The 25,939-nt window shown below is 34.0% G+C and overlaps 1 protein-coding gene across 1 annotated transcript in view; it reads right to left on the reverse strand.

Moving 5' to 3' along the window:
* Positions 1–25,939, reverse strand: part of LOC115450290 (cadherin-89D) — a 56,851-nt gene that overhangs the window by 13,709 nt on the left and 17,203 nt on the right. Inside the window, 13 exon segments of the mRNA XM_037441191.1 lie at positions 118–281; positions 441–621; positions 1,281–1,439; positions 1,712–2,312; positions 2,497–2,551; positions 2,553–2,628; positions 3,770–3,928; positions 4,113–4,305; positions 4,504–4,632; positions 7,235–7,437; positions 7,877–7,985; positions 11,197–11,383; positions 24,040–24,139. Of these exon segments, the coding sequence (XP_037297088.1) occupies positions 118–281; positions 441–621; positions 1,281–1,439; positions 1,712–2,312; positions 2,497–2,551; positions 2,553–2,628; positions 3,770–3,928; positions 4,113–4,305; positions 4,504–4,632; positions 7,235–7,437; positions 7,877–7,985; positions 11,197–11,383; positions 24,040–24,139 (2,316 nt within the window).

Here is a 25,939-nt window from a genome sequence, read left to right on the forward strand (position 1 = left end):
TTATGATAGCTTCGGTTTTGATTAATAATACTAGAAAATTGATTTATTTGTATAGGAAATTTGCAATTGGTATTAATTAATGTGAGTAAAGTTCTTTCAACAAAGACATATCTATACCTATAGCAATATCATCCGTCACGTCCTGCTGGTTGGCTATTAAAAATCTGATATTACTGGAACTGTTGTTTGATATAGAACTTATGTTTAGTTGGAATATTTGTCCTACTGTCGCTCCTGCTATATTTTCTTTAACATGGAATACTATTGGAGAATGAGCTCCTCTGAAACAAAATGGAATGTTTGAAGATATTTTATTAAGATCTCGCAATATGACGTCAATTCATAACATTATCGCGATAAATAAGATAAACATAGCATTCACACACCCAATAAATAAGTACGAAATTATAATCGTATATACAAAATTAATTTATAAGTACCTCAACAGAACTCCTCTCTCATCATTAACATCTACAACATGGACAGTGGCGTTTGTAGTGACTGTGATGTTGGTGTTTTCCCTCATAGCGACAGCTTCGAAGTCGTACATCGGCCGGTCGTACTTACTGAGCTCGTCGATTACAGTGATCACTCCAGATCTCTCTTCTACTGCGAACGGTACTGCGGCAAAAGATAACCGAAACATTATAATTCAATAATATTTAGGCTTTAATAGTTTTTCATAATTTACGTCATTCATTAACTTATGATCCCATAATAAAGGGTTTTACTAACGAGGCTCCTGGATTACAAGTAATATGCGATTGAAACTAAATGATGCCGAATTAAAAGTCTGTTATGTGCTACTAAATATTTTTATATGTAAAGGTTATTTAGTCATCCACATTTTATTTATAACCCACGTACTTTTATTTGTAGATCTATCCCAATATTACCACTGTAAAATATAAGATATTCAAAATGTATTACAGCTAAAATGGTTTCAAAGTATCTAAGAGATCAAGGTTAGCTTAAGCGTTACATTAATATCATTTTAAGTATCCTTAGAATATAATTTAAGTATTCCATTTGATTCAGATCACGCACGCTTTAGTTTATCTAATATTCTTTTTGTGGGTCATATTTTTGTATCCACGCATTGTGTGATCAGTGGGCTTAGTGAAGTTGTGGGCGATTTTAGTTTGATATTTTACATGTTAGTTGCATTATGTGTATCAAGGTTATTTATACAGTCGGTGGAAATATGTTCGGTAATTACCACTTTTAGAATTTTTTTATTGATAAAAAATTCTTGTTTTGCGCATACACAATATACATACCTCCTTCTTCATATCCATGTAGCAAGTCATATGATATCTCACTTCTATCGAGTGCATCACTGACACGAATTTGACCAACGCTAGTACCAATGCCAACATTTGAACCAACCCAGAACTCGTATGGAGCTCCAATGAAGTCAGGTCTGTCTGGTTTGTTACCTGGAAATAATAATAGTTTAAAACCAATGAAAGTTACAAATATGAACATGTTTTTTTTTTTTTATCTCATTAAAATGTTACTTTCGTTTTCCGTTTATTCATTAATTTGAGGAGATTCTACGGTTAACACAATGTCAAACAGAATGATGGCTCAGCTTCCTCATTATGCCTTGACGTTTGTTCGCCATTAGGGTGCTCTTTTTAGTCAAAAGAAATTCAGTAAAAATTGGAAGCAATCTTGGAAGAAATATTGTAAACAATAATTGTAATACCTTTTGTTGCTCTCGTAACATCAATTGTGACAACTGCCAAAGAATATCTCCTTTCACTAGGATTAGCTGGTTGATCCGAAGCTTCTACAAATAGCGCATGTCTCCCTTCAACAATAGGAGACTCAGCCACACTAACAGTGCCACTCTCAGCATCTACTTGGAAAGGTGACGTAATAGTCAAATTACTAGTTCTTTGTAAATCATACAGCACCATACCATTCCTCCCCAAATCAGGATCAACAGCCTTCACTTTACCAATAAAAGACCCAACCTTAGCATTTGATTTTATTGTAAATTCGTATAAGTTACTCGGCACGAATGTTGGATTGTTGTCATTGGCATCTAGTAACGTTACTTCGACTTTAACATAAGACATGAGTTCATCTTCAAGATATTCTATGTTTTCTTTTTTAGGACCAAGTTTGTCTGGGAATACGTATGTTGTTTTGTTCTTTGATACTGGTGTTCTAGTTGTAGTGGGTTGCCGACGCCATTTTGCGACTCGCTGCTTATCTAAAAAGGTTCCAACTATGCTTGGATTTTTCTCTTTCGCGAATACTTTCATTCTTATTGATGAGTGGACTTCTCTGTCTAAGACTGACTGAAAAGTAATAAAATCTTAAAAAAAGTTAATTGTTAAGTGTAAGTAGATCATAATAATTTCTTATTTAAAAAATATTTAACAATGGTGGAAAGATAGATCAAAACCCGAACGCATATTTTGCAAATATTATTTCAATTATAATTATTCGATTTAGAATTTGTTATAATAATTTAAAATATACCTGATTTCTAACAGTTAGCCAACCCGTTCTAGGATCTATAGAAAGCGCCTTCTTGATCATTGAGTTGATAAGTGAACTCTCCATTTTCGCCTTGGTCTTTATCTGTCGCCATTACTTGAAGAACGCTGAAACCTAAAAGATGCCAAACCCATATAATTAAGTCTTCATTTCGTAAACATAAATCTATGCATTTTCCTTCGATAGGCAAAGACATACTTTATAGTATGCCTCGACATTTCTTAGTAAATTTTTGTTGTTCTTATTTAGAAATAGCTATTTAAAGATAATATATTTTAATGGCCCGCAATTCATTCTGTAACCATTGGTAATGTCTGATTACTTTAATTTTTTGCTCATAGATCTACGTGTATGAAAATTGAGATGATAAGTATTTTTTGTTTAATTCTACGTGTTTTGAAACCAATATTTTTCAATAATGATTCACATAATAGATCTCACTGACCGTGTTATATGTCAAGGCGTGATATAAAATTAATAACTCTTCGACATTTTCAATTTAATTAGTTGCCCGGTTATCGAGTTACTTTCATCAAGGTTCTTTTTCCCACCTTCATCTATTTTATGTAACTTCTATGCATTATAGAGAATCTCTAGTGATTTATTACGTGGAAGTTGCAGAGATAGATGTGAGAACGAGCAGATAATTTATCTCAACGTATATTTGATCGCACGTAGCTGAATTTCGGCCACGGCGGCCAATCTCAACGAAGCCAGGTACACAGGATATAATACTGTAGTGCACAAGTGTGTGCGTAATACACAGAGACACTCTCTATTCCTCCGTTCTCATGGTCAAATCAGACAGAAATTCGACATTACCGGAAAGCAGTCAGGCGCACGACTGTTTAGTCCCATTCGGGGCATCACATCGTCCACTTTCTAACTCTGGGCTGTAAGTGAGAAATTTTCAAGATGGAAAACCCAGTCATACTTATTTTGGGTCCAACCGAACCCAGGACCATAACGCGCTAGTCATACTCGTACCGCGTACGCATTACAACTACGCCACAAAAGTAGATAGGTATATTATTGTAGAAGCAACACCGGCCAGGATTTGTGTTGATGTGATTTGTGGCTTACGAAATACGCTATATTTTGGAATTTCACAACATAACACAGATGTTCAGTCCTATAATACCTACCCAGATAAACACACGTAGTACAAAATAACCAATTTATTTCCGTTCAAAAATATTTGGATTTATAAACCTTCAACGTTAGATCAAAGTGGTGATTAAAGTATTTAACAAACCATTTGGCAGATTCTCCACTATGCTGATGTTGTAAAAGTCTACTTCAAATTCGGGCAGGTTGTCGTTAAGGTCTAGTATTTCAATCTCAACCCTCGCTTGAGCAGCCTTCAACGGATTGTCCACTTGTGATGCTTGAATTTGTAGTACGAACGTGTTTCCTACGAATAAAATAGATTGAATTTTTACTTTTATCTGGCATCTGAGATCTCATATTCTCTAAACATACAATATAATTAACGAAGAAGAATAGATCTTTATAAAACATAGTTCACCAATTTGTGGTATATTAATATAGAAATATGCAAATTTTGTCAAGTAAATAGGATTTGAATAAAATCTCACCCGGTAATCCGGTCTCGGCTTCAAGATCTATCTCTTTCTCCAAAAATAAAGATCCATTATGAGAATCTAAAACAAAGAGTCTTCTTTCGTTCCCTGATAAAAGCTCGTACCGTACTGCAGCCTGTACGCCTATGTCCTGGTCAAATGCTCGAATTGGCTCCGGAAATAGCAACTCCCTATGAATACGTTTCCCCTGGAATTGTAATTAAAAATTTAAAAATAAATAACTATGAACTTTGTCGGTGTGGTTATTAGATATACATGCAACGGACGGACAATTATCTTTAACTTCTGCTTCAGTATTAGATATGAAACAGGTTCAACGCTTATTAAATTCTAACGCAAGGTGGACTATAAAATTAAAGTTAGAAATTGGTAAACAGAAGATTACCAGCAAGGGATAAAACTCCGGTATTTGTGTCCTGTAAACATCCAGAGTGAACTTCGGTGGCAAGTCATCGTTGTCTTGAACTACGATGTGGACGGTGGTGTTGGAGCTACGTGGTGGAGAGCCGCGGTCCTGGAAAATAATTTTATTAATAGATAATATATATTTTTACTGCCTCGATGGTGGTATTATGGTACGACTGAAGAGCTGAGGTCTTGAGTTCCATCCCTGGGTCTGGTAAAGTAATATTGTTTTTTTTATAGTCAGTACCAGCTCGGAATTTGTTGCCCAATATGGTGAAGGGCTCGCCCCCTATTTCATCATGGAATGAAATGCACATTGCGGAAAGTTGCGCATCTGCCAACACCTTCGAGGATACTAGTCGAAGTCGACCGGCTATTTCACAGAAAACTGTAAAGTTCAGTTTTACTATTGCAAAGTGTTATCGGCCAGATAACTAGGAGTTTAAAAATAAAACCACGCAATCTTTGTATTAAATTTGTAATATTACTTTAAAAAAAATCTGCACCCTACTCAAGCCTCTTACGGCAATATGAATGTTCAGGGAAATCAGAATAACATTTCACCACATGACGTACTTGCTTGTTTTAAAATTTAAAATGTCACAAACAATGATCACGAATAAAGTAATACACATTCTACCCATAAACGTAACACTGTTTGCAAATGATGAAGATAATGTTATAATTAACCTCTAGACTTTGAAACTAAACTATCTAACTTAGTGTCAGCGTGATGAAGACTGTCGATTTAGTTAGGCTCTTAAACTAACTAACAGTGAAATTTCTATTAAGATTCCAACGCCGTGTCACGGATTCCAGCATAGAGGAATTCTGAAATGTTACTTTGGTTATATCAAGTAGGTAACTATTTACGGAGTTATGTATTTTGGCTTTATGTTTATAAATAGATCAGGAAGGTAGATGATCAAAATATTTTCACGTTGTATCCATCGTACACATAGACAGAAATAATTGTAATAGCAAGCCTTGTTCGGCGGTCAGCCGCTGTTTATCCAAACCGCTACAACCCTTATAACCGCTAAAGAACTAATTTGGATGAATACCTTTAAGTTACTTTATACTATTCATTGTACTTTTATCAAGTCCAGTTCAGTTGACTTTCTTTGGATAAAATGATAATTGATAAAATAGGCCATCATAATAATGTCAACTGTCGAGTGATAAACATCTCTCGTCAATCAGCACTCTATCTTGACGCCCAATTGCACTCCCTAAATAAAAACTAAAATATTGTAGGCGGTTTCCAAAGATTGACGTATTATTATTCCATCCCATTTCCATTATAGGCGAATAATTCGTCAATATAATTTGAATTGTAAACAATATAAATTAACTGGAGTGTTTCTGAGAACATTGATAATGTTTGAATGGGAATATTACTCTGAAACTTATAATTTGTTTCTGTTATATTTATAAATTCTTTAATAATACATTCATCAAACAGTTTACGTGAAGGAATAACTTTTGCCCGCGACTTCGCCTGCATTAAAAGTCCGCTCCCAGGATAAAAATACAATATATAGGCACTATGGAATAATTTATACGTGCAGCTTACGGTTAGTAAAACAATGTTAGAAACGGTCAGATATATAGTTATTACGTTATAAAATTTCTGTTGCGATATGTTTATCCCTCTCAGTAGTAGAAGAGGCCCGTGCCCAACAGTGGGGCTGTATATAATACAGGGCTTGATATTTTTATATTATATTATTATATGTTTATTATGTGGTATCATTAAATATTGTGCAGCGTCGATCTCACAATGTAGTCAGAAGTCAGATCAGGTACTTATAGCTCTTTAAATCAACTTATTCAATACTGTCTTGGTCGCGGCCTAGCCCGCGTCAACCAGTTTTCCCGAAATGAAAAGTTCTATGTCCTTCCCATGGTCTCAAATTATTTCCATATCAAATTTCATCGAAATCCGTTCAGTAGTTTTGAGTTTATCGCGTTCAGACAAATGCGGCACGGGACTTGGTTTTATATTATGTAAGGATAATATCAATAATACTTATTGCATGGCGAATTTACTTTCATTATTATTGAACCGTAACGACTGATTTACGAGCTGTTTAAAACATATGTTATTTGCCAATTTGTTGCGTTACAAATTCATGCAATATACATAATAGCTGTAATAAATAAATAGAGCATTCAAACAGTGATTAATTGTTAGATTAATTAATAACTAGATGCGTATACTATTAATTTATAAGTGGTAGCTTTCTCTTATGTTCTTTCATATTTATAATATATTTAAAATTTAAAATAATGTATTCATATTCATATATTTTCAAAGTACTGCATCACATTAATATGTGATGATATTAATGATGATATTAATTATTATTTTAATCATTTTAGTATAACAATAATTTGTTACACTAAAATGATTTTTTTTTACATAATTTTATACCACTAACTGTTTGCATATATTATAATTGATACAATAAGTACTTGGCTTCTTTTTAACCATTGTGGCTCATGCTATGATTGCTTACGGGCAGAGTTTACAATTACATATACTATAACTATAATATATGTGTAACTTATAAAACTAATAAATAAATAAGCAAAACAATAGTTATTTAGTTTCGAAACTGATTACTGACATAAATTACGAACACCAACACCTTTTGAAGTTCCCTTTTAATGACACTCAATATATTCCATCTTAAAATATAACTTACCGAAGCCATAATCCCAAGCCTAAACTCTTTATCCCCATCGTCATAGTCCAGCGGCTTCCTTAACAGCAGAGCTGGTTTGTGGGAACTTTCCAGCGCGAAATGCCCCTCTTCATCTCCTGATATGATGCTGTACTGGACATCTGAGTTGGGAGTGTTTGGCTTATCCCGATCGAATGCCCGGATGCCTCTGAAGATTGTCAAACCTGGCAAAGATAGTGAGGAGTGTTTATAGTTGTACTTTATGAATATCATTTACATGCAGAACGTCGTGACCTTTTCCAGGCAAAGTGTGGAAAATGGAGCCCGATGACTATGAATATCACTCACACGCCTAACTGCGCGACCTTCTTCGGACTAAATGCGGGACAAGGAGCCCCTCAACTATAATCTATTTTCTTGAAATTTTGAAAGATTTACGGCAACACGAGTACAGATATAATAAAATCCTTACATACTCATTTACCTCTTTATCCAGAAGATAGGCAAATATATTTAAACTTATATCCGTCATAATTCTTTTCCCAGGCAACTTAGGGTACATTTCAAATTGAAAACTTATAAACCTTTATTTGCTTTTTAAGAAAAACTTAGCTTTATCTTGTCCAATTGGCTAATATGCACCAAATGAATATAACCACATACCAGTAGGCGTCAGCTCATCCACAGTGATATGATACGGCGTGTCGAGGAACACCGGGACATTGTCGTTCACGTCTTCTATGTACACAGTCACAGACAGATACGCCGATATCTGAAAAACAAATAATATTTATATATTTTTTTTAAATCTTTATTTAAGGAGCTTGGTCCACTTTTACCCGTGCCTACAAAATTTTGATGAAATCAAAATATTTTTTTAATAAAGCCTTACCCTCTTCTGATATAGGAACCGACAAAAAGCTATTTATGCTGCCCACATTAAAGCTCAAAGTATAAGGCCTACTCCGCACATACTCCGACAAAACATGAAGTAAGTCATCTCTTACTCCACAGTCAGAGCAGTTTGGGGAGTTTGACGCCCGCATAAGATGCTTAAACATATTTGTCGGAATATGCCCAGAGCGGAGCCTCATTACTGCCACAAGCTCTTGTGTGCTCAAAGCACAATCAGTAATCCTTGGAGATTGTAACGAAATTTATATTTTAAAATTGTAATTTGTACTAATTTAAGCTGAGAATACGAGCTTGGTACTGATTGTTTTGTTAGTAAAACATATTTGACGAAATTTTTAAGATGTCAGTGGTTTCTAGTTGATCATTTTGTTTTAAAATATTAATGTTAATTTTTCCTTTTTGTTTATCGGCGAAACAGATTTACAAATATATAATTATAAGTAGTATAAACAACTTAAAGTTACTATATCTTATGAAGCAATATAGGAAATAACTTACTGTCTAAGAATAAGAATTAAGAATTTTCTCAAACATAAACATTGTCAAACAATACTATCAACAATATTATTTACCGAGAAAAATACACGTTATTATGTGTGCATGCTGTGACAACTTAAAGTGTTGTACATTGAATTATATTTTTGTAACGATTTTTGTATCCATGCTACAATGTAACAACTACTGTTTGTCCAAATAAATAAATAAATTTCCACTGACGTAAATGGAAAGATTATTAAATATGTTTACTTATATGTAAGTTTAAAACCCTTGGAGAAAGAGTAGCCTTTAAAAACATTTCTAATGTATGTGATTGTGTCATGGCTATACAACTCAGCTAATCTTGGTGACAATCACTAGGAAAAGAAAACGGAATGCATACAAAATGGCATATATGTTAATTTAATGACATCCGCACATGTTTAATCAAAAGCGATTGCAGTCATTTAGTTGTTGAAAATGCGGATGTCAAAGTAAAAGTTAACAATTAACTCTCAATTTAGTTAACCAATAGTACACTCACTCATGCCTTGCATCGTCGAAGGTGTAGGCAGACGCGTAAATGATGCATTTTCCGCCATGCGTATTTCGTCCCATGATAATACGATAGGGGACGAGCCTATTATATCCGGGCGTATACTAAGTAGGACAAACCCAATACGTACCACTTCGCCACTTCGGAATCGAACCCGAGACTTTAGCACTGCTGTTGTACCATAATACAACTACGCCTGCGACGCAGTTAACGTATAGTATGCCTGATTATATGTATATCTTTGCTTGTTAATACTTTTTATATATTTCCCGCAGCTATGTAAGTATTCTATTTGGGTTTGAACATTTTTGACTAGCATTCTTGTCAGGTGAATAATCTTAGATCTGTTAGATTGTACCCAATCATGTATGCATACGATGCTCTGATAAATGGTCTGGAGAAGGTAGGTAGTTATAAAAGCTAAGCCATGTCTACTTACCACCACCGGTAGGTACTACTGCAATGTCTATTTCTGCCGCCAAGCAGCAGTGTGTCACTATTGTGTTCCGGTTTGAAGGACATTATAGCCAGTATAACTACTGGACATAATAAAACTTAACATCTCTTGTCTCAGGATGGCCAACGCAGTGGAATACCGAACAATACTTTGTAACTCAAGGTGTTGGATGGTGTTTCTACTGATCATGGGCGGTTGTATCGCTTAACATCAGACAAACAGCAAGCTAGTCTCGTCATTCAAAGCAATAAAAAAAAGAAGAGTATAAAAAAAATCGTGGGTATATTAAGGATATTAGTACCGAGTCTTTGGTTAAAAATTGAAATTAAACTTCTAAAACCTATCTTACGGATACTTAATATTTCACCACTATCGGGAAGGGTCAAGGCGTGTGTGTTACGTAAATGAAGGAAACAAGAGTGATAGTGGTCGAGCCAGTCGGCGCGTTTTTCTATTAAAAAATGCAGTTCGAGCCTTTTAAACCGCGTTCACTCTTGCTACAACACTTCCTAGATTCCGCTGAGCTACTAGAATTTTGAAAGTACAATTAACTACAAAATAAGCAACTGGTTGCATATCGTTTCGTAATTGGTTGTTTTATGCGCTTTTGAATTGCACAAAAATATTATAGTTTATGAGCTCTTATTCCTTTTCCTTATTCTTTTTGTGATGTATTTTTGAGAAGAACGTTAACCTCTCATCTTTATTTGATTGCATAAATAAAGAGCGTCTAAGGCCTTGTGTTGTTTCGAAGACCTTCTATTTAAGAGCAGCGAGATAGAAATATCCTTTATTGTTATAAATACAATACTTAATAAAACATCAAAAATTCCATTCATAAAATTCTGAGATAAAAAATCAAGGGTTAATATAAAAGGACCTTGGTTGGTAAATGTTATCTTCAAACAGAAAAAAAGGGAACAATACCGGGAACCCGTGAAGTTCAAATTAAAAATGTCATAATAATTCATCTGGAAGGAGATCTTTCTCGTGGGAAGGGTGACGATCAAAGTATGAAAAATATTAAAATTCTCGAAAGTATGTGGGTGAAGGACAACTCGAATTCTTTTTATTTTTATTTCATACCAGCTTTTGCACTTAGCTCTGATAATATAATGTCGGTATATGAAATAAAATGTGTATGAGTACTCCTTGATAAATGATCTATGTGCAAGTCAAAATCCTGTCATAATCCGTTCAACTGTTTTAAATCACGAAAAAATACACAGATAAATAATAATACGCCTGATTAATTTTTGGTAATGTGCGAATACTTGAATGAGTTTAAATATATCATAATCATCATCATCAGCCACATAAAATCCAATGCTGAACATAGTTCACTCCTAAAGATTTCCAGACGGACCTGTCGAAAGCAACATGCATCCAGCCTAATTAATAATTCTTAATATATATTTAGAATCAAATCCTGTCATTTCATGTGATTCCATTTATTTATATGTCTCATTTATACCCCTAACAAAAATATATTGTCTATTTAAATTCCTTTAAAATAGTCAAGACGCTATCGCTTGAGAACTCATAAAAAACATTATAGAAATTATTCATAAGTCGTACCAAATCATCGCCAGCATCGAAATCACAGCCGAGTCTGAACTTGACTACGTTCTGCGGCGAGTCGCTGTCTACCAGCGTGTCGACGCTCTGTGCTAATACCACGGACACGTGGGTCCTATTCAGGTCCCGGTACGTGAACAGATGGGCATCCTCTTCCTTGTCTACTGGCTGGAGGCTTAGATTCTTCCTGGAATATAAAAATGAAATTCATTTATATTTTATACGCACGTGTATGCATATTCCTAAAAATACAATTATAGCATTTTTCTAAAGTAAGTATATTTTTTTTGTACAGTGCCATCTATAAGAAAATACTCGTACTACATGCAAGAAAGTACGTTGTTTGTATTGTGTAAAGTAAGTCTGTTCCATGTCGTATAGATATTTTTTTTCAAATCAATTTATTACTGACACTTTCCACCAAAACATCTAGAAACTTTCATATAAATCAGATTATATTTCAAATTATCTATAAAATGACAATATTACCCTGAAACTCGAAATGAGGTTATTAATAATTTGTTAATAGCGCCCCCTGTACAAAATATGGAAAAACAAATATAAATATTACCGGTTTGATGTCAGAAGGAAAATTATGCAAATCTTGTTTCCAACATTAGACGTGAGATGTCGCTAATATAAATTATAATATGGTTCATAAGCTGTGATTAGGTAGAGCAAGGATGCGTGCTGTAGTCTGACAGAGAATGGTCAGAGACTCAGAGTATTATATTTTATGACCTTTTTTAATCTATAGCATAGGTCAATATGACTGCATTACTAGTACACAGACCGTATAGCCTTCTTACAAACAATTATCGTATCGAGAGGCGGCTTAACCTATTATGCAGGGTGTGCGCTGCACACCGGCGCAGTGTGTTAGGGGGCGCCGAGTGCCGCTCGCGACACCTTCAAAGAGACATGCGTCGCTCGCGACACTGGCGTTCTCAATCAATCTGCGCCCATCCTAAGGCCGGCGAGCGGTTTCATTACTTTACACAATAACTTTTGATTTAATATTATCAAATTTATTAAAGACAATACTGCCTCCTAGAGGGCACCAAGGAATTTCTTGCACATGGGCGGCACATGAGCTAAAGCTGCCTCTGACCGTATCATTACAAGCTTACAATTGTATTTCACACTTTCAATGGCATTGAAGTTCCCGCCTTCTACTCTTTTTTAATACACTACTAGTTTAAATGTTTACCAGCGGTGAAAATCATTTATGACATAATTACATTATTATACTTCAAAGCCTATTTAGCTTCAGTTATATTAAAAATATAACAAAAGATGAGATGTCCAGAGATGCTTGTATCTTTGAGCCTTTAGGCTTCTCTTTGCTTAACATCAGGTGCAGTGAAGTCACTTTGACGAGCTAAATAAAAAAATGCAGCAAACAAATGTAGAGCCAAAATTGTCTTTCAAATAATTACGTTTAAAATCAACAAAGAAACTAACCCACGAACACTCCATTAAACTTAAAATTTCAAAGGATTTGAACCGACCTCACGCACATAAAGACAACATTAAACTTAACTGTACACTTACTTAATTTCTAACTGAGGCGGCACAAACTTTAATTACAAGAGTAATGTTATAATTACATAAGTTGTTCTCACGTCGCCCGGAAGCGGATATGATGTGCAAATCTCTGCAGTTTGTTGTTGTACCGATGAATACCTACTGCTTATTGATGTTGGATTTCGTATTCTCTTATCTGATCGTGGCGTTTTATAAAATATTAATATTTAATGGTGGTAGGTCTCTCATATGTGAGAGTCCGCCTGTAGGTACTACCGCAATGTTTATTTCTGCCGCCAAACAGCAGTGTGTAGTCACTGTTGTGTTGCGATATGAAAAACATTGTAACCAGTGTAACTACTGGACATAATAAAACTTAATCTCGTCTTAAAACGAAACCTAAACTCAGTTGTTGTTGGTTGTATCGCTTAACATCAGGCAAACAGCAAGCTAGTCTAGTCATTCAAATCAATAAAAAAGAAACAAGGATTATGATCAAAATTTTATTTTCAGTCTGCAATTTTGTCGTTAGAAATGTCTGCGTACTCGTATGCACTCTATGATTGAGGAGTAGGAACATTGTCAATAACTTAAAACTACTGACCATGGATACGAAGGGTAATGTCGAGCTATCAAGTAAGTACTATGCATAAAACGCATTCATGACTTTTACCCCCGAAGAAGTTGACGGAGGCGTAACTCATGCCTTCACTTTTCGCTGTGTATTTTGTCCCATGATGTGATAGGGAGCCTATCGTTATATCAGGCTCAAATTCCTGACTCCATGTTGATACTCAGGAGAAAAGTTTAATATCACTTTTTCCGACCTGGGGTCGAGCCTGAAACCTCAGCACTGCAGTCGTACTGCAATAACTATGTCACCGAAGCAACCTACCTTCAAAAAGAAATACGGTATTAACTAACTTGAATCCTTAAAAAACCTGTCCCGGATTTGATGTTTCATGATTAACGACATTACTAATAGGTCAAGTTTGGGGCGAATTCTTATTCCTAATTATCATATAACTTAATCGAATAAAAATTTAATACATGAAGATTCCCATCAAATTTCCATATGAATGTGATAAAAGAATTGGTTCATTTGAAACTAATAAGGAAGTTTTCGTAAATAAAAAGAAGTTTCGACCTTGGCACATATTAATGAGCATTCAATAACTTGATCTGATATTGACATACAAGTTCTTCACACAGGCACATTTGCGTATAAATTATTTTCACTTTTAAGTTATGTTTTATGGGAATAAAGATTTAACTGGATTTACCTGCATAGTATATAGTTTTCAGCAAAGCCAAATTATTACAATAATATATAGATTTCTGGGGTTTATATTAATATTTTTTCTTTATCGCTAAACTGGGCCATAGTCATCAGTAAAGGCACACAGAGCCATAAGAAGTCTAAAAAAATACTCTGATTATTTACACTGCATGGTGGGTACAATGTACATTGAGTTTGATTTCACAAAATATATTTTTTTGCAATTTTTTTTTGTATTGTCACGGCATAGTTATTTCACTGCAGATGGTTAGTGGATTGGGGTCCCAGAGTATGTCGACTGACGAGTGATGATCACACCTCAACAGTCAACACAATTATGCCGGTCTGTTGGAACTGGATATACTCAATGATCTCGGAACGCGACACACTTACATGGGCCACTATGGCGGGTCTTAACATTTTATATACGGTGGCCGTTATCCGTGCGGACATCGAATATATCCTACCACCAGTAATATATATTTAGTCCAATTAGGAAAAAATGATTTTTCTGCGTGGCTGCAATAAACATACATATGTCAGAAATCATTTTCGCTTTCGTAACACTGGTTTACAACAAACATACCCACCTTCAACAATATCTTATGTAGACGTTTTATAATTACAACAGATCGTCCCGAGATTTATTAGTATCATCAGAACTGGTTGGTCAAATTAAAATATGGAAATGATTATTTAAATGTTCCGTAGAAATATACAAATAAAAGTATAAATTAGTTATATAACAAATGTTATATTATTAATTTATAATTAGTCTGATTTATTATAATTTACAGGTCATAGAAGAATCCGTTTCTCACATCTCTTACTGCAATTCCTGTAATTCAGGTCTAACTGAACGTATATAATAAAATTGAACGATACTGTTTAACAAGTCTGGGAACACTAAACTGTTAATAAGCTTCGGCCTCCTTTAAGGAAGGGAAATGAGGATTAGGAAAGAAAGGGTTTGTTATCTTCGGTAATATTGCTGAATTAAAATGCTATAATCAAACTATTTGTTTTAGTCTAATGTTCACAAGAAACCTCTAGTGCAATTATGTTAACACTTCAGAAATATAAACTAACAACCTTCGATATACACGTGTATTTTAATATTTTTTTTGTAACGTCCGTGGATCTCCGAAATCCTATCGAAACTCGATCCGACCTTGCTATGATTTCCAAAAGGTCATCGCATTTACGTAACTCATTAGTGGATTAGGCATCAAATCTATTTGCTTATACTATTTACTATTTTACATATACATAACATATACATAAGATTTTTTATTTATTCATATCTTATACGTATTCATTTTGTAATTACTATAATGTTAATTGAAATGTGATCACGAATTTGATTCATTTTTTTTCTACGTTTACTTGCTTGACCTTTGACGAATGTTAGAATAGTATCTTTTTGTTATATTTTAACGGTTTATAATAATCTAAAATTGTCCACAGCAATATCAAAATGACTGCTGGTGACTTATTAAAAAAAAAAATACAAATTCCATAGTAGTTTTGGTACTTCAAATCATTTTGAAGTTACGTCACTAACTTTTGACCTACAATCTTGGACTGAGTGCTCATTATTCTGTATTTCCCATGCCCTCTGTGCGCTTTATTTGGAGCCATTATACTCATGTTAATTATATAACATAAAGTATGCCATGTAAATTGCTATTATATAATAATGACTAAGAATGATTTTAACAATAACATTACTTATGTGATGTTAAATTGACTCTTATTTAAGGTTGTTTAAGATAGTTTCAGATTTGTATTGCATGTACCAAAGGCGGTAGTTGTAATATTTCAACTTAGATAATTTTATAACAAGAAATATAGTGCATACCTACCCACACAGGAGTTAAAAAAAATACTGTGTGTGTCTAGTGTCTGCAATAGGGTAGTATCCTATGTTTAATTTTGTCAATTATTTTATAAGTAATATGAAAATAAATTCATCAAAGAAAATATCATCAATATTGATAAAAAATAAGCAATTATTCGTAATTGAAATATTGTTGTGAGCGAAACTGGGGGTGTGATAGGATTATCGCGCTATCTCTTTCTCACGCACATAGTGATTTGATCGGTGACACTCGGTGACGTCACAATTTGTTTTTACCTTCATGAATTTTTTCAATACTTATTTATTATTTCCTAAAAAAAAAAATTCCCTTCGATCTTGGATGACATATGATAAACAAATTTAAAAAAAAAGATCTTGTACCCTATTTGAAGATTTCGTTTAAAAGAAAATAACATATTTAAAAATCTGTTATAGATCTGTGACCAGCTAACGTTTAATGCGGTTAGCCAAACTAATTAATAAAGCAGGCCGGTATGCATCTGACTTCCTGCGTTAGAAACGGTTCATATTAGTAGACATAATATTTGGACTTTACTTTATAATTACGCATGCACTTACAAAAAAAGCTAATGCCATTAATAAATAGTTTATTCCTAAATTATGAATTATTAGGTATATTTCATTGAATCAATGTTTTCACGATATATACAAGAATTAAGTTAAGTGAAATAGTTCGCGTAAGAAGACGATACAGGCATAAAACCGGAATAAATACAAAAACAAGATATATAATATACAATTATAGAATATTAAAAGAAACGATAAAACTCGTCTTCTTAATTACGATTTCCAGGATAAGTTAATTTTAATCTATAATCAATTATAATTTAATTAACAGCCACCGCGTTAGATAGATTACATAATAACCATATACCATATACTGTAATGAAATCGTATAGGTAAAATTATAATATGAACAAGATTATTTTTTGGAATAATTTACTTCATAAATTACAAATGTCAATTTATTATTAAATATTTCAATCATCCCCACAATAAAAGTGATACCACAATAATTGTTTCTGCTGCAGTGTATAATAGCTTTCTAGTTTACTGGTGGTAGGTCTCTCATATATGAGAGTTCGCCTGGGCAGGTACCACCGCAATGTCTATTTCTACCGCCAAGCAGCAGTGTGTAGCCACAGTTGTGTTCAGGTTTGAAGGACATTGTAGCCAGCGTAACGACTGGACATTATAAGACTTAACATCTCATATCTTAGTATGGCGAGAGCAGTAGAATACCAAACAATACTTTGTAATTCAATGTGTTGAATGGTGTTTCTTCTGTTTATGGACAATCGTATTGCTTGCCACTAGATGAAAGGCAAGCTCGTCTCATCATTCAATGCAAAAAAAATAGGAGTATTGTATGTAGTTGGGTAAGTGAAATGACTAATTACTAGTCTAATGATTTAACATCTTAAGATTTAACGTGACGATTATAATTATAACAATGTTGTGATTTATACAAAGTTTTGGTTGTGTTTGTGTGCAGAGTCGCTTACCATCACAACTCTCGCCAATTCTTACTCCTTATCTACACTAAATATAAAGCTGAACAGTTTGTTTGAACGCGATAATCTCAGGAACTATTAAACATATATAATTAAACTATATTTCGGATTTTATCGCGGCCGTATATATTAGTTTTCTCCCGACGTTTCGAAGACTTTGCAGCTGTCGTGGTCACGGGGGAATGTCAGGAGAAAATTAGAATAGTTAAAAATAGTTTAATTTAATTCTTACTGTTTATCGCGGAAACACTTTTTCCCGCGGGCGTAGCTGCGAGCGAAAGCTGGTGTAGAATAATATATCAATTTATACACAGTAAAATATTTATTTGTACATATAAAATTATATTAAATATTCAAATTGAAATTTATATAACTAAAATAGAAAGTATTAGGAATTCGTGAACCGATTACCGATGATTTCCTTTGAAATAATCTAGACAGTTAAAAGTGAAACTGCTGATGGGTTTTGTTCACCGGTTCAATTATTTTGATCGCTGTCTGTTATTTTATTGATATGTTAATGTATTATTTGAAAGTGAAAAAGTAATTAAGTCGGCATTGAATACATATGTTATTTTTTTACATTTTATAATTGGTTCAGTTTCATTGTTTTGTTTAACCGTGTTGATTGAATCTTGGCACGGGCCTTCTCTGATGATGCTCATTTACCATAATGTGAATTGGTAGATTGGTATGTAAGTTTTCTCAAGATGATTCTTTATTACCAAAGGGATACGTCCTAGAATTGAACTAGAGAAACTCGGTCCATTCAAGTCTCACCAGGCCGCTTCACACGTTATCTGAACAAGCACGTTGCGGAAACGATTTGACTTTGTATTTACGTTAAATTAATCAAACCCAAGACTAAATCTACAATCTCTATAATATAATGCTGTGACTAAAGCGGCGTTAAATACTGATTATGCCGAAATTAGTAAATAAATATTGTAAACAAGACTTAAAAAACCATTAAAAAACAAAGTGGATATTTTTAGACTCGAAATCTTAAATTACTCGTGGATATTGGCAATTGTCTCGCCGCAGCGGTTTATGTAACAGTAAAATACTCTAAAATTACATCAACATTATCGTATTAAGTAAATTTTTTGTATAATTTTTATTTTTGGCGCAGCGATACGCCGGCATAAGACAAACGATCCTGGTTTCAATCCTGCGCTCTACCGAGTGTTGGGATCATCTTGTATTAAATGTACTTACATGCTTATTATTGGTTTTTATGATATGTATGCCGAAATTCAAGGTAGTACATCTCCTAAATCTTTTATTAAGCACTAATTAGATAGTTTATTTTTGAGTTATTCTTTAATATTGTTTATTATGTTTCTCGCAACGTAATCTTTTGATAAAATAAATCGAGTTAACTACTCTCTTACATAAACGTATCTAGGTTAAACTTACAGAGAAGTGTTAACGTAACCTTACTGTACATAGTTAAGATGACAAATGACACACTAATGTAATGTAATGACTTGCTACTGAATGCTCACTTCATATCAGCGTTGTAGACGGGCGTTTTATAATATTATTAATTGATCATTACAAATTATTTTTTCTTGCAATATAGTTGGCTTGAAGATTCGTTCATAGGGCAAGTAGCCACAAATTCCAAGCCGTTGAATTAATATAGATTAGTTAACCAACATGAAATTTCAAAAGATTGATTTGATTTTTTGATTCATAGCCCAAGAAGGTAGACCAACAGAGTTACGGGTTGAATAATATTACAACTGGTCTTAAATAAAATTAATTATTTATTGGAACTTGACTTTATTCATCGCTTCTACATGGGCTATAAAGACATACATTTTAAATAGGAGTGCAAGCTGTAGCGGTTATTTAGCCGCACGCGCACCGCACGTTTGTAACGGACCCCGACCATCACTTTTACTATCGATGTTGCATCACTACTCATTAGATTGTGCAATGGAAGGGTTCATTATATCAGCTTTTGTACCTCGCACTTTGACAAGCTTTTGGTACTTTTTTTGGTGTATCATTGATTTGAGAAAGATTAGATGCGGCTGTTGTGATAATTGCGTTTATTTGTGGAAGATTAAGAGAGAGAGCCTTTTGTATTTATTTATAAATTAATGTTAATAGTAGAAGTGATTGTAAATTGTCGTTAAATTTTAAATAAACTTTCTATGAAATAAAAATGTTGTAGGTGAATTTATTTTAAAATATACTGTCAGGGAGCCCTATTTCGTCTACTTGGGCAAAATCCGTCTTTTTGCAATTAGGAACGTTCTAATCGAAGGACAGCTTTGTATTAAATAGTGCATTTTTGAATATTTTACCGATACGGCCAACAAAGCTGTTCTTCGATGAGAACGTCTGTAATTGTAAAACGACGGATTTGCCCAAGTGGACGGAATAGGACCCCCTGACTATTAATTGAACATGAAATATTAAATTTGAATATAAATAGAAAAATACTTTTAGGATAAATAAGTAGTAGAAACTTGCTGTATATTTATAAGTCTGCAGCATGAAAGGACTTACTCGCATGTATTACAAGTACCGTGAGAAAAAAATTACGTGAATTCAAAGCTTTGTTATTGCATTTCGTACTTAACGTCATTACACGAAGTTAAATAAGTGAAAGAACCTAACATTCATCAAGGCTTACTCGCAAAATTAAGCAATTTCTTGAACACAAGAAAGCAATTTATTTTAGTGCCCACATTTAATTTTTATTTAAATGATTGCGTTTTAACTGTTGCAAAAAGTGTTGCATTCTCAAAAATAGGAGCGAGGTTCTTAAGAGGCTGTTTGAGATCGTGTTACTGATAATATAAATCATAATTACAGGTAGTTATTGTCAAAAGAAACGATTTTACTTTGATAGTGAGGAATAGATAACCCAAAAATATCTAACTTAGAAGAGATATGCACTACTTATGTAGAACCACTGACTTCCAAGCAATCGACAAGACATAAAGTTCTTACTAATACGGCTGCGACTGTCTCGGTGGCGTATTTATAATTGTACGTGGTACAAGTACGACCAGCGCGCTGAGGACTTGGGTTCACATCCCGGGTCGGGCCAAAATGACTGTGACTGGGTTATATTAATAATTACTCAGTCGCAGCTCGGAGTCAGGCAGTTCGCAGTGATATACCCGTCAATCGGAAAGCACGTAAAGCTGTTTGTCCTGCACCTGATCTTTTTACAGACATGTTGGATTGCTGTCTCATCGGACTATAAGAGTGAAGATATAGTGAGTGAACCCGAGTATTGCGCTAACTTGGTTTGGAAAGTATCATCACTAATACGTTTAATAAAATGATTAGTCACTCTATACCACAAAAAATAAAATACAAAAATTGCAATACCCGTAACACTCCTGAAAATTGGTCAACGCACTACAATTCTTGAGACAGTGTGGTTTCATATGGTGGTCTCGGTCTTCTAAAATATATTCTAGAACATTGTAATAACATGCAGCTCAGAGTTTGTATAGCATTCATCAATTTCAAGGACGTGGAAGTAGTATAAATCAGCATTATTAACTCTCAGTCTATTGTTTTTATAATTTCAATAAAAATTTAAAACACACTTGACATTTTAATGTGAAGGTGGGTTCGCCAAATTTATAATCACCTTTGAGAAATCTTCTGAAATATCAATTTTGGCGTTGTTTCATCTATCTATTTCATTGGTAAATAGATCGACTTTTTATTCTGCACGGCATAATAACTACAATAGACTAGATAGAAAGTGTAGTGTAGCCAAAATACAATGTAAAGTAATAAGAGATGGTAAAACTCTTGGTGGTCACAAAAAAGACCCATCTAACTTACTGCTTAGTCATGGGAAAAAATGAGCGTAGTAGAATTTAATATCGAAGGAAATCGTACAGTTGTTCACGAAGATTTTCTCGGCACTTGTGGTTATTATTTCTAAAGAATACAGTACACTATAGTTGGTAAATATAGACAATTTGGAATAGATCTTATCGTGGAGGTATTTAGGAGTAATAACACCAAACTTGTTATTATGGATTATTCATACATACCAGGATTTAAAACAGATAATAATTAACTCTATTAATATTATAATTAGAAATCTTTATAAATGAGGCCGAATATTTTACATAATTTATTACAATTATTAAAACGCACCACTAAAATACACAAATTTAAGCCAACATTAAATCGGTGCCTACTTTTATATAATTCCTGTCGCCAAACAGCAGTGACATTGTTGTGTTCCGCTCTGAAGGATAAAGGCCGATATAATTATTGGACATAATGAAACAAACATAATTTTTAATGCTACCACTTGGTGATAACATATTTTGTGTGGTAGTACTAATGTTTTCTGGCAAAGTCGAGAGCAAACGACCGAGAGGTCGCCATCCCATCATAATATGGTCGAACCAAATTCTCTCCACGCTTAGTACCAAACTTCATGTTGCGCTCCACGATGCCAAAGATAGGAAAAGATGTCGAATTTAATCAAATTAAATATTACTTTATGTTCAAAAGATAACGACCCTCGGCAATGAGGAAAACGATGCAAGGAGGTAGAAGTAGGTCCTTATGTTTATGGATAATTTAGTCGTAGCATTCTTAATCAGGACCTAACTGATCGCGTTATATTTCATTTGTTTAACAAATTAACAAGCTTAATTAAATAATGGCCATAATTGAATACAAAATTGTTTAAAATCCTAATCTTATACTTAGTTGCAAATAATTATTAAAATATTGGTGATACATAATTAAAATTTAATAAATCAAGGCTAAATTTTTCCACGCAGGTTCCAAAATGTCAATTAGGTACGCTAAATACATAATTTATTCTGTTAATAATTCTATTCGTCGCGATAATAAAATAGGTAAAATGCGAAAAACTCATGGCGTTAGATTGCTATAATTTTTCTGCACACCTGTCACCTACACAGCGGTAGGTTATTACTCGAATAGTAAACGCCACAACTACTACGAAAGAAATGAAAACATACCTAACAATGGCATTAACTCAAATATCCTTCATATGAGCATACAACAGTATTTGGATATTCTACGTGGTTGCAGAAATAGAAGATGCATACGGTCTACTACAAATCTGTTAGCATTAACAGATGTGTATCAAGTAATTTAATTTCAGTTTCCAAAAAAAGTTTCTGATTAACATATGACATAGCCCTTAAAGAGTTCAAACCTACGTTTTCATCTTCAAAGAGGGTCCAAGGATAACCACGTTCTAAGATGTTATACTCAGATATACTTATAAGGAAACCCAAGGCAATTCATCAGTACTTAAGGATTTCTTAGTATTACCAATGAATGTTGTTAATGGGTATTAGACTAGATTCGTAAGTAGATGTTTAGGACTAGCATTAGGTTTTTCTATAGTAGTAGCTAAGTAACCGATCGGTTTAATGTAGCGAACTTTACGCCACTTAATTAAATAATGAACATAGAATTGCAACTAGAGTTATAAAGACTTATCGTTAGGAAAGATCTATTCCAAACAAATTTATGAGAAGCGTGGGCGTTACCTTATAAAACAAATTAAAATTTAACATTTTCTAGGCATACCCTTGCTGCTAAAAGAATTTTGGGTGCTTTTTGTATTTAAAGGAAAGGTATTGGAACTGAAGATGTTTATTGTACGTTTAGTAAACCTTTTAACTATATAGGATTCCAGAACTAATTCATGTTGTAATCAATAAGAACGTAATATACAAAAAGACCATCGTATTCCATCCATCTATGTAATAATAATAATAATAATATCAGCCCTGTATTATATACTTGCCCACTGCTGAGCACGTGCCTCGTCTACTACTGAGAGGGATTAGGCCTTAGTCCACCACGCTGGCCTAGTGCGGGTGCGTAGACTTCACACACCTTCGAAATTCCTATAGAGAACTTCTCAGATGTGCAGGTTTCCTCACGATGTTTTCCTTCACCGTTAAAGCGAACGATAAATTCACAAAGAATACACACATGATTTTTTAGAAAAGTCAGAGGTGTGTGCCCTTGGGATTTGAACCTGCGGAAATTCGTCTCGGCAGTCCGTTCCACACCCAACTAGGCTATCGCCGCTATCTCTCCATCTCTGTAATATTCCATAATCTAATAACTTGGTTTTCGACACCAGGAAATATAGAAAGTGTTATTACGTCAAAGAGAGCGATTATGCATACATTTGAATAAAATTAACGGTCATTAGTAATGGCATCAGAATTTAACATTTGTATCATCAAGTGAAACTCATTCCGGTTTTATTTATTGTGCTACAGATTGTGATAATATGTAAAGTAATGTTTGATTAGGCGGATAATCGTTTTTATGTAAACTTTCTGTTCTCTCTCAACAGATGTAGATTTAATTAGTAGTATTTAAAAATGAGGCATTCCTTTACTTAGATTAGAAGTAAGAAAACAATTAGCTGCAGTATTGGACCTACTGATAATTATGTTCTCATTGCTCCGGGTACATAATATTCCAGCTACCACCCCACCTTCCACGATTTTTCTGGGATTTTAATTATTACCAAGTTCATTGTTCTTTACTTTCTATCCGAATTAGTTTTGTTCTTGGTGCTCTAGGCACAAAACGTGTCGCTTACTTGTATTAAACATTATTTCTAAATGGTATCTTACCTTGGATGCACTTCAACTCTAAGCACTTCATCGCCGACTCTCAAATTCTCCGGTATCCTCACGAACTTCAAATATTCTCCAACTGGATAAAAGTTACAACCTATAACAAAAAAAATAAAATAAAATTAATCTAATCCAATTATTTGATCACAATTATAAATGCAAAGGTTTGAGAAAATCTTTGGATGTTTGATAGAAATAAACACAGAAATATTTAAAGTTTCAGTTTAAAAAAGAAAACGTCGCATTGCCTAAAATCAATCAGTCTTTTAGATAATTACCTCTTTAAGTAAATTCATTAGTCTCGGTGGTCATCTATTGCCAAGCCATTTAGTAATTTTAAGTAACTCTGGTCTTGAAGCAATGTTCAGTTTTACTGGTACGGAAATAAATGAAAACATCCAAGTCTTTTTTGAAACTGGATCAGAACAAAGTTTCATATGGTAAAACCACAGTAGGCCAGGGTGGTGGAGTAAGGCCTAAACGCGAAAAAGACCTTTGTAGAGGAGGTCCAAGCCCAGCAATGGGACAATATAATAATGGGCTGGCAAAGATATTACAGGTGACTTATTCTAACAGATTAATTCTAATGGTCAATTTGAAGATAACGAATGGTGTATTTTGATTATGGTCATTATTTTGATTTAATTTTGATGTCCATGATACAGGCATAGCCTAGTGTGGACATCGTTGCTAATTGGTATAATTTGTGTAACTTTTTGGAAAATAAATTTATTTCTTCTTTCTTTATTTCTTATTAGCTTCCGCTCGCAGCTTCGCCCGCGTGGATTTCGGACTTCAAAAATGGAGCCGGTCGCGAACGTTCGAGTATGTTCGTTTTACGAAGCTACTCGCTAGGTGATTCGCTAGCCTCTAGGTGCCAAGCAAGCCGCCCGCCTGTGCGTTCGCGACCTTATATATATACAAAAATAATCCTTATAGCATGATTCAGTATTCACGCATGATGGCTTATTATTAGCGTATTTAATGTATAACTTTGGTGTTTCTATACCGATTTCTATGATTCTTTTTTATGGAATATTTAATTAATAATGTTAACTTTTTTAATTAGGGATGACTGAGAGTGTTATAAACGTAAGAGTAGACAAATATAATGAGAAAGCTTCGAACTGCTAAGCTATCGGGAGTTACACGTGTTATTGTGAGTCAACCATAAAAGATAGACATATGCTGTCGTGGGATATTTTTTTACATAATTTTAAGGAGAACATTTCCGTCATACATGATTTCTGTATAGCTTTAACCATTAAGGTTGCACACGCGACGGAAGCTTAAAAATGGAGTAACTTCTCCCGTTTTCCCAACATTTCCCTTCACTGCTCTGCTCCTATTAATTGTAGCGTGATGAAAAGTATACTATAACCAGCACAGGAGTATGACAAATAATTGTACCAAGTTTCGTTAAAATCCGTCGAGTAGTTTTTGTTTCTATAACGGTTATACAGACAGACAGACAGACAGACAGACAGACAGACAGACAGACAGACAGACAGACAAACAGACAGACAGACAGACAGACAGACAGACAGACAGACAGAAAGACAGACAGACAGACAGACAAAAATTTTACTAATTGCATTTTTGGCATCAGTATCGATCCCTAATCACCCCCTGATAGTTATTTTGGAAATATATTTCATGTACAGAATTGACCTCTCTACAGATTTATTATAAGTATAGATAGAAGATTAATTTAAGTTGACGTTGCTCATGTTAGGAGAGAGCCTATCACCTAACATCTCTTGTGTGATTGTGAGTAATCTCGTCTTTCATTTAATTTTATAATTCATTCGACACGCGATTATAACCTTAATTGGATCACGTCCTTAAGATCTATAGTCCCATGAAATGTGTAACATTCTGCGGACCCCATCAGAGA

The sequence above is a fragment of the Manduca sexta genome, chromosome 21 (assembly GCF_014839805.1).
Source record: "Manduca sexta isolate Smith_Timp_Sample1 chromosome 21, JHU_Msex_v1.0, whole genome shotgun sequence".
NCBI classification, from domain to species: Eukaryota; Metazoa; Arthropoda; class Insecta; order Lepidoptera; family Sphingidae; genus Manduca; species Manduca sexta.